We start from the raw sequence: 10,750 nt of genomic DNA on the forward strand, positions 1-10,750 counted from the left end.
GAGCCTTTTTGTGTAGCTTATAAAAATAGATTGTATATAACCCCCGTATTAAGTTAAAAAACATCATGCAAACATAGCATCTAAATCCAGGAGGTTCTCTTGACCCAGAGGCTCTTGTTATGTTCAATCGAAGTAAGAAAACTTTAAAGCATTTTAAACTGGACCTGAAGCGAAATCATTTTTGTATTTAGGCCTTTTTTCCCACCCAAAAAAGCTTTATTATGACAACTGGAATCGAAGTTTTACTCACTGGTAAGAAAAATAAATAAATTTATTTATCACTTTTCAACACCCACCAATCAAAGTGTAAAGGCACTGGAATCTAGGTTGTTACGGATGATTTCGTGCAGAATTTCTCGAAGGAAAGGCGAAAAGGTTTGCACTCGATAACGAATTTGTATTTATATGTATCGAAAAGAAAACGATAGCTAGCTATAACTCTCTTTAGAAGCTTGGATACATGTAAAAATACAGTAAATAATCAATAAAACATTTAAAATTTAAGTGGTAATCTGTGTAGGAGCAGCTAATTTTATTTGCAGAGAGAACAAAAAAACATGGAGGAATCGTATCGGTGTAATACATGTGCGGCGGATTATAACCAGGTTGAAGAACTTTTAGAACACGCGCAATCTCATACAAACACTGAGCGTGGAGTAACGTGTGTTCGATGTCAGTTGGAGTTTCCAGACTTGAATGGTGAGTACTCCATTATACAACAAAACTCTATATACGACTGTTCGTACCTCCATAATTTTGTTTTACTTTCGTTCTTGATCAACTTATGCCTACTGATCTAGCTGTAATCATAGCACCTAATATATAACTAGCTATAATTAGTTCTAGACTATTTTACGTCTTGGTTTCTAAGTAAGTCAACATGATTTGTAATTTTGCACTAGAATCAAATGATGCATATATACTTGCAGATTAGCCTCACAATTTTGCAGTGTGTTAGCAAATTCTTCTTGTGAGAATGTCATGTGATACAACTTTCGGTTGAGAGGAACACAGACATTTCATGGTCAAACTCTCACAAAAGAAGCTTTCTAAATTAAAGTAGTGCTAAACTAGCAAAAACGTACCTAAAACTACTGACAGGTTTGAAGTTAGAAAACAAAGAGTCTACGAAAGGTGTTTGCCTTAAATGGTTTGTTTCAGAAAAGTCTACCACCTTGTTGGAGAAAAATTCGTTATATATATACTAAATATGTAGCTAACCACTGCAGAAAGATGATCTGTTAAATACAGTATACTGTATTTAACAGACTATCTTTCTGCAGTGGTTATATATTTAACTAGTAAAAAAGGGTCACCTCACTCTTCATATTCAGTGGCATTGGAAGTATTTGTTAAACTAACCCAACAAATAAGGAATGTCTGTTGCAATCATTCAGATCTAAAAAATATCAATAGTTTTCTTAAGCTATCAATTAATCAAGATACAGAAAAGTACCAAAATTATTAGGCGTCATCCTTGCTTTCTATACTTGAACGTTGTATAATGTGCATAAAAAACCATGCACATAAAATGGTCCTGCAAAAGTTAAAAGTAGACAAAAATCAAATAATAATTAATAAATAAAATTGGCTGAAAAATTGTCTTTTAACGAGTGGTCTAAAATATTGGACTTAGGAAATCGTGTCTTTCCATCTGTAAATAATTTTAACGCAAAAACTGTAAGAAAATTTTATCTTACACAATGTTTTGTTTACATGCACATACGTTTTTTTTACACAAGTTACATACATAACGTATATCAACTAGTTAGATAATTTTTCAATAATTAATAACAGCGCTTTTTAATGAGCATCATTTTTTGACTGCAACACTAGTTATCCTAAAAAATGCCGCAGCGAAATTGTTGAATAAGAATAAAATCTAAGGTGCTTTTGTTTCCACTTTCATCAGCAAAAAATTTTAATCGTAAGAAAACCTGATGTGGGAGCTAGCTTATGTTGCACATACAATGTGACGTAAGTTATGCAAGTGGTGTTACATGTTTGCATAATGCAAGAATAAATGAACATTCTTCCTTACGTATGCTCTTCTTTTAAAAAATTATGTGCATGTGAATGTATAGCGTTACTAAACATTTTTACTGCTTTTTTTGTCTCAGTGTTGATGAAGCGAGAAGCGAAGCCTAGAACTCATCCTCATTACTCATAGTTTATCAATCTTTTTTTTAACTAAAGCAGATTCTTTTAATTCTTTTAACAAAAAAGCTGTTTTTTCTTCTGCTTTTGTTGATATGTTTTGTAACATGAAAACAAGGGTTGTGTACCAAAACTTTCAGTTTTCAAAAAACCCTACCGAAAAGACTGGGCATGTATGCTACTAAATGATACTAGGTAAAAGGGTAATGGAACAATTCATTTGATTAGGGAAGCAAGCAGTAAAGAGATTTATTTTGATGATTGATCCATAACCCATTAACATACCGAAAAAAAATTCAGAATTTTTTTTTGATGACTATTTTATCCCCTTGGTTAATTTTCTTGCTTGAGAGACAAATGCTATCATTTGGGAACATTTGCCTGTGAGTGATCAGGGGCTGTGCTCTACATTGTTAACTTGATGAAATCTTGTCCTGAACATTTTTCAAACACAGACTTTTATTTAGGGAAATTTTGGGTTAATCGTGCAGATTTATTTCAACTTGTGTTTTTGTGTTTTTTACAGTACATACGAATCCTTTGTCGTCTGATCTGATAACTATTTTTGTGCTTGCTAGATTTTATTTCCCATCATCGAATAGTTCATGACGGCATACATGAAGTCTTAGAAGAAACTTTAAAGGCTGAGTCAAACAACATAGAGTTGATATCTCCAAACCAAGGTAATCTAATATCTTTATTATTTTTTGCATTAAAAAAAATATGAAAATTTTAAAGAAAAGTGTTAAAATACGCATTTCTCTGCATCATCCATTCGCTTAAAAGTGTTTTAGAACATTGTGAAGTCTCCAAAAATTTGAAAGAAATTTATCTTTTTTTAGAGACATCAGAATCTGTTATTCATCAAGATGAGACAGTCAATCAAATTACGATCGTCAATGACGACGGAGAAGCCATTGGCTTAACGTCATGTGGTGAGGAAGACATCACTGTATCGAGCACTCCGCAAGCTTCAAGTGTCAACTCCAATACGGTGTCAAGCACAAGGAAGCGAAGGTTACCGTTAAAATATCGTGAAGCTAGTTCTGAGACAGTATGTAAACGGATTGAACCGGTTTTTTACCCAGTTCAAAAGAAAACAGACATAGAAATTGATGTTACAGATTTAACGTCGATCCGATTAAAGTCTCAAAATAACAATCGACAGGATGACATCCTGAACTATCTTCAAAGAGTTGACGAAAAACTCGATTGCATCATAAAACATTTTAATGTTCCCTTCTTATCACAATTGGCCGATAAACCAAGCCCGGTAAATAACTTGGTAACTAGAACGACACAGAAGAAGGCAAACATTTTTAAACAGTCTCATTCCTTCCTGGATAGCAGTCCTAGCGTTACCATGACTGTACCTCGTCGTTCGTTGCCACGACAAACGACGCGACAAGATACTGTTACGTACATCAATTGCGAAACTCCGCCGCATGAAATAACGCAGTATGTTATATCTGACGATTTATTGGAGACAACTTATTTGAAAAGCAGAAACCGCGGAAATTTCGCAAAAAATCTCGTGTATGCAGCTTTTCCGCTGGAAGAGAGATTAGGACGCAATTGCTCCGGCAGGCGAAGTGGATCTTTGTCTGGCCCGAAAGATCCGTTAGAGCAAGCTAAACTGGAAGCAGTGAAAGAAGCTGTGTTTAAGAAGTTTCCAGCTTTAAACGGTGACGATGAAGACGCCGTGTGGAAGCGTGAATGTGTGATTGCCATTGATACTGCACTGCGAAGCGAAATGAGGACGCGAATCCTTAATATGCAAGCGGTCGCGAAGGATGACATGAAAAGATCGTACGTTAGCATGCCTATGTAAATAGTTTTTTATTTGTTTTATTACTTCTAAAGATTAAATTTTTAGAATTGATTTGGGAATTTATTTTTAAATGTTTCCCAAATTATCAAGCGCCTGTCAGTTACCTAACCTTCTGAAAGTCAATCTCCACCACATTTGTTATTTTTCTGCGGCTGTATGTTATTACGGTAAACGAGGTCGCAATCATCAAGCTTAGCTGCAGAAATAAAATCTGCAGACTACAATATTAATAAGCGGTAAATTTTCCCAACAAGCAGAAGCTGCCTTGTATCTGTCTACTAAGTGAAAAAAAAACACTTTTGCGAAAAGTCATTTTTGCGTTTTACATGGGTTTTGATCAAAAACTGTAAAAAAGGTATGTGTTTTCTTTATTTTTGTCTAGATACAAGTTTAAATAGAAGTTTTAAGTTTGTAGCAGTCACTACCTTTAAAGTGCAATTTTTAATTTCACTAAAGCTCAAAAATGTCCTCAAAAGTTTTTGATAAAAAAGGTTGCAAAAATAATCCTGCCTTTTATCTAATTTGCAGCCAATTAAAACTCTTGTCTCAAGTAATGATTCTTGCAAATAAAAAAACAACTGCCATGTCCTGTAGCGTTTTTTTAGCGTAAAAATGAAATCGTGGGAGGAACGCGACGTAATACCTACGAGATAAAAGAGAGGGCAAGTGGCTTTCGAATGGTGGGTTGCTTTTTGTCTGTCCTGCGGAGGAGAAAAATGAAATCAAAGTTGACAAATTGTGGTCATTTATTTATAACTTTCTTAAAAATTACGACTAATAAAAAAGGATGTATTACAAAGTGAAAGTAACGTTTCAATATCCGCTCAATTTTGTATTTTATTTGGTTACTATAACAATATTTTATTTTTAATTTTGTACTAAACTGGTTTCTATATCACTCAAAATAAAGTCAAAGTTATTTAAATTTTGTTTAATTGAGCGTAAGAACCACCCTCGATAAAATATTTATCAAAAATTCAAAACTATATCTCAAGTGGTTGTACACCATTCAAGTACTCAATCGCCACACAGTTATTATAAAACAAATCACACAAAAGTGGGAGGCCAATTGATATCAGGAGTCATGGTAACAGGAAAACAAATTTATTTATAAAAACAAGGAAGAGACTTATGTTGAAATTTAGCTTACAACAGTTGAAACACGACGACAAGAGTATCAAAGAAATGGCTTCCAAAACAAGATGGCTATCGAAATTGAAAAGATCCTACCACGGTGTTCATGCGAAGTATTTCAATAACTTATCTACCTCCTTTCTTGTAGCAACTGATCACGATAGATTAAATGAAACCAACGCTGCCCTTACACTGTATGAAAGGTATGGTCTTCCAAATATACGTGATACAAATTTACAAAATCATATTTTTTTAGGAGGCTTTAAATCATCCTGTCCTGAGATTTTGCCGAATATTTGAGTATATTAAAGAACTTCCTCAGCTTAAATTTCCACAATAATTACACGAAAAAATTGGAATTACTTAAAAAACAATTTCCTTTTTTTTTCTTTCTTTTTTTAAGCATAAAGGTTTATTTAGTCAAAAACGCGTTTTTACAAAAAAAAATTTACTCTCTGTTTCTTTCAAACCTAAAAATATTCATCATCGTTCGTAAAGTGAAAAAAATAAGAAATACAGACAATATCTATCGGTATCATGATTTTCTGTGCTTATGAGGCGCGAAGGTTAGTAAGAATACACTTTTTTTAAAAGGAAACCTGGCGAAGGGCCTAGTTCTAAAAGTTTCTTCTTTGTAGGCTGAAATTCCATGTTTTTAGTTCCAAAAGTTTCTTATTTAGTTTCTTAATTTTCCTAGTAAAACAAGGGTTTCTTATATCAAATAAATAGTTAGTTCTAAAAGTTTCTTTAATTTTTGGACTTGTTGGTTTCTAAATAAAAACATTTAGCATTTCTCGTTTCGAAGTCTCTCTTATTAAAAAGTCCTCGACGACACAACAGCACAAAATATAAACAATAAAACTCAAAAAGAACCAAAAACAAAAACTAGTGGTGACCGTAACGTCTTCTTCAAATAATTGTAAGAATTAGTTAGAAACAAGTTTCTTATTTCAGAAATAGACATAGAATGTAGTAGTAAAAGTTTCTTAATTTTTGAAGATTCTACAGGTTTTTTATAAACTTCTTTCTTTACGGAAGCCGATAGGTGCAAAAAATCTTTCCCGAAATAAATGAAAATCTCTTTCAAAATGGTGAAAATTTCTTTCAAAATGGTGAAAATCTTTTTCAAAATGGAGAAAATCTTATTCAAAATGGTGAATTTTTTTTTCAAAATGGTGAAAATCCGAAAAAGAAAAAAATCTTTTTCGAAATTGTGAAAATGTTTCCCGAAAAAAGAAAAAATATTTCTCAAAATACATGACCTTAACCTCGTTTCAGGGTATTTTATATCTTGTATCGACCACAAGAACATAGCGAAAGTCTATGACCGCAAGGCAACCGAATTGGTATTTGGTAGGTGAATTAATAAGAAATCAGCTATTTTAGCAAAATTACAGAGTTAGAGATTTGCCCCTTTTTACCCAGTGCACACAGCCCCACCCAGGCGAACTATTGTTGGAACAAGTTTTTACTTTTGCGCCGCAGATTCAGGACGCTAATCAATCAGAATACAGAGTTTCAAAATAAACGACCGCTTCGCTACCTACTATTGGAAAACAGACTTTAACGGAAAAACGGTTTTTCGCTCCTTTAAACTTCCTAGTAGTTATTACTGGAGAAAGTGTCATTAGGGATTCAACGTGGGCGATTATTTAACTCTAAAAAAGAAGTAACAGAAAGAGAAAGTTCATCTTTTTTTTCCGCATGTGATAACATGACGGTATACAAATGCTTGGCCGAGTGAAAGTTCTCAGATGGCGACATTCCCAGAAAATCAATCAAGTAGTTGAAGTATGTCCACAAAATTTTCCAGTCAACTGCAATCCACAGTTAGAGCAAAACATGATGAATATATAGTAAAGCTAAAGGACAATGTCCATGGACTATTTCCTGGACTGTCTATTTCATTTTCTTTACTTTACTTTTCCCGCTAAAAAAGGGAACTTGAGGGTACCGCCATTATACTCGGCACCAGACCTTAACTCGTCCCAGTTCTATTTAGAGAAACATTTTCACCATCTCTCGGGAAACATTTTCACCATTTTGAATAACATTTTTACTATTTTGAGTAACATTTTCACACAATTTCGAAAAAGATTTTTTGCACCTATCGGCTACCGTATTTCTTATAAAAAAACAACTTGTAAGCAACTTCGTCTAGGACTCTCTCTGCACCTATGATATGCCAACGGGACCACACTCAGGTTTATAAACGTGAATAAAAAGTTTTTTTTATCATTTCTATTCTTTTTTTTGCCAGAACGTTAAATAAATTTCCAGGAATTTGTTTAAAGGGATTTTAATGTGACATATAATGTAAGAGAAAACACGTCAAATATAAAAAAAGTTCACTGATCTAAAAAACTGATCAATTTCCTCTCTTTTCTTATAGACTTTGTAATGTTATGGAACACTTCTTAGCGAATGGATGTAAAGAAATGGATTTGAATCTAACCAATGAACAACAAGTACGTAGTTGTATTTGACATGTCATATTTAAATAGCCTCGTTTTCATGGCTGTTGTTTTTCCTTCCCGCGACAAAAGTCTTTATTTGTCATTTTTTGTTTTTAGTGGAAATGATCGAATTTTCTTAGTTCTTTAGGTTTTGCCAAGGGTGTCTGCTAACTTTTCGAGTCCTGTGAATAGTCAAAACTATAATTTTATTTTTAGCTAACAATCGAAAAACTTGTTCATTGTGTAAAATGCCGAATGAACGCAATCAAGGTATGTTTTGCTTTGCAACTTCTTAAAAATTCTGTTTTCCTTAATAACTACCAACTAACAAAGTTTTTTTATTCAGTTTGGCCCTCCTAACGATTGGATGACACTTACCGAAATTATGAAATTAAAACCAGGTGAGTGTGCTCACGCAAAAATTTTATTATGAATACAAAATATCTGAAATGTATTTCTTATAGTCACCATGACATCTGCCACCAAAATTTGATGCAGTAAAAATCTAATTTTTCGTTTTAGTTTTTAAATGCTTGTTGACATGGAACTCCGTCTTTCCTATCGTTATCGTCACGACGACTTCGACGTCGGTTGTCAGGTAACTTTCTTAGAACTTCAATCATACTACATTTTTGACGCCTAAATCCTCTGATCTAGTCATACTCATCTCAATGCCACAAAGCTATTCGTAAATTGAGCAAGGCAATTCATTTAAAATTTTTAGTTTGGTCAGTGATGATAGTGGTGTAGAAGAAGAACTATCCGATGAAGAAGAGGATACAACAAGTTCACAGTTGTTGCCAAGGTTACCAAAACAAAAAGGGTTAACCCGCATGTCTATCAAAATCGAAAAGATTGGATTGAAGCATACAGAACTGATCGACCCGTATATAACGATATCAGTAAGAGGTATGCCTCTTAAATCAAAGAAAGTTTTTCCAAGTCTGCACGTAAAAAGAATGTCACAGCTATGGTTTATGCCAGAGTTTTACCACCCCTCCAAGGAAGTTTATAAATTTTTGACCTTAAGTTTTACAAGTTGCGTGAACTACCTATTACGTCATATTTTATTCACGTGCGTATTAATTTTCGCGCGCATTTTAATTTCCCACAAACAACAAAGAAAAAATAGTAGAAATAGCCGATATATTGATACAATATATTGATTCCTTTAAAACTTCTTTTCTTTATTTGCACTTATTATTTTCGCACAAAACGGAATTCACGTACTAAATTTCGCGTAATAACGAACTTTTGCCCAAACATTATTACGAATAAGGTTGTTTTGACCGATGTCTTTGATGATATTTAAAGTTTTTATTGACAATACGAAAAAAGTAAAGAAATATGGAACAAAAGATACAACTTTCTTCTTTAGATTACGCGTCTGTGCATCTGACTCCGCTCCAAAACACAACCTTACCGAAGAGCATTGAAAGATTTTCCCTCGGTTTCGATGCGAGATGTGAAATCCAGAAGTATGTGGAAAAAATCCCAAAAGGTAATAACTTTAAATTTTGCGCTCGCAAATTTTTGCGCAATGTTCGAAAAACTTGATTTTGAGCGAATTAATTTTCAAACAATCTAAAATTTTTTTTTTATTTGAACGTTCTAGTGAATCAGGGCTTGTTTTTGAAACGGTAGCCATTTAACCTTGTCCCCAGGGGTTCTTGCCTATTTGATATCAGGACCGGCTGTAAAGTAGGCACTAGCGGCTTCCAGGCAACAAACCCTGGGACCAAGGATGGTGGCCAGTTACTTTAAATAACATTTTTTTCTCGCGCATAATTTTTCACGCGTGCGTCTGTTTCCTGCGCTAAGATACTAAATTTTCGTGTATTCATATACGCATATAACTTTTTTTGGTTTTAGGTAGCGCAATATTCTTTGAATTGAAACATCGAAAAAATGGAAAAATTGTAACAAAATGTTTTGCAGTTTTAAAAAGAAACGAGTTTAAGACGGTGAAAGGATTTTTAGAATTGTAAGTTTGTGTTTTTTCTGGATTTTAAGTTAAAAATCTCTTGCTGTGGTCACACTAGCTAGAGCATATACGTTATATTAAACTATCTCTATTGTCGATCTTTTTAGGTACAAAGGACCAACTGATTATCATTTGAAAAATCTGACCAAATTAACCAAAAATAAACCGTTATATCTTCATTTGGATGTGAAACTGTTGGACGAACATTGAATATAAAGAAAGGATTGTACATAATTTAGAAATTTATTTTTATATTTTATTATAATTTTTATTTTTTTGTCACCACCGAGCACATTTTTTATCTCTGTTATAAATGTGACGAATTCTCAAAACAGTGAGGAAAATCAGAAATTTCCATGGTTGTCAGAACTAAAAATATTTTCATTTTCTTGACAAGGATACGATACCAGAACTGTTCCGAAGTTTTTGTTTTAATTTTCACAGCAAGGTCCAGCAATAAGCTTTAAGTACAAAACTTTCAGATGTAATTTCATCTGATCAGTAAAATATCGGGAAAATAAGGAGGTGGTATATGCAATATTTTGGGTTCGGCAGGCTTTAAAGGCACCTAAATTTTGCGTTACAAATGTGTTCTGATTTTTCTAGAATACGTATTTTTAAGACAAATTTTGTATTTTATTTTTACAATTTCATTGAAATTTTAGCAAATCTTTTATTTTTTTTCTTTCCCTTTGGGCTTTTCGCTGCTGAGTTATTTTGTAAGTAGAAACAGTGTTAACATTAGCCATTCGTGGTATGCTTTCTTGTGTGTGCAAATGTAAAAAGGAATCAGACACAATCCAATTTGGACTCCTGGACTCTCCCCTCCCCTTCCTCTCAAGTTTTCGACTCACAAAAGAAGTTGGTTGTGCTTTTCTTATATAATATAAGAATAATCTAATATACATATTACATACTCGAACCTGCTGTGCACTCTGTTTGCAGGGCTTTTCTCTACTTTCTGATATGTGGTTTGCGCTAAGCTTCGAGGACGAGATTTAACTGTTGCGGTGACACAAAATTAATTAAAAGCAATGAACCCTATTAACACAGAATGTTTCTTGAATCAATCTCGACTTACACCGACAACGCGAGAAAGATAAAACGCGAGCTCTTGTGGTTTTTGGGTACATAGGGCGCTGGGGTTTACACATTCAATTGCCAATACATCACGTAGTGATCATATAC

At 33.6% G+C, this 10,750-nt stretch overlaps 2 protein-coding genes across 2 annotated transcripts; both read left to right on the forward strand.

Annotated features, from left to right (window-relative positions):
- Nucleotides 1-339: 339 nt before the first annotated feature.
- Nucleotides 340-4,039, forward strand: LOC130656924 (uncharacterized). Its single transcript, XM_057459864.1, has 3 exons — nt 340-699; nt 2,736-2,840; nt 3,000-4,039. Exons 1-3 carry the CDS (start codon nt 558-560, stop codon nt 3,986-3,988), a joined length of 1,236 nt encoding a protein of 411 aa, XP_057315847.1. The 5' UTR covers nt 340-557; the 3' UTR covers nt 3,989-4,039.
- Nucleotides 4,040-4,489: 450 nt separating this feature from the next.
- On the forward strand, nt 4,490-10,231 carry LOC130656925 (axin interactor, dorsalization-associated protein-like). The gene is made up of 9 exons (XM_057459865.1): nt 4,490-5,325; nt 7,515-7,590; nt 7,795-7,848; nt 7,925-7,979; nt 8,101-8,176; nt 8,303-8,487; nt 8,957-9,079; nt 9,451-9,562; nt 9,670-10,231. The coding sequence occupies exons 1-9, from the start codon at nt 5,120-5,122 to the stop codon at nt 9,770-9,772; spliced, it is 990 nt and encodes a 329-aa protein (XP_057315848.1). The 5' UTR covers nt 4,490-5,119; the 3' UTR covers nt 9,773-10,231.
- Nucleotides 10,232-10,750: the final 519 nt, after the last annotated feature.

The sequence above is a fragment of the Hydractinia symbiolongicarpus genome, chromosome 9, assembly GCF_029227915.1.
Source record: "Hydractinia symbiolongicarpus strain clone_291-10 chromosome 9, HSymV2.1, whole genome shotgun sequence".
NCBI classification, from domain to species: Eukaryota; Metazoa; Cnidaria; class Hydrozoa; order Anthoathecata; family Hydractiniidae; genus Hydractinia; species Hydractinia symbiolongicarpus.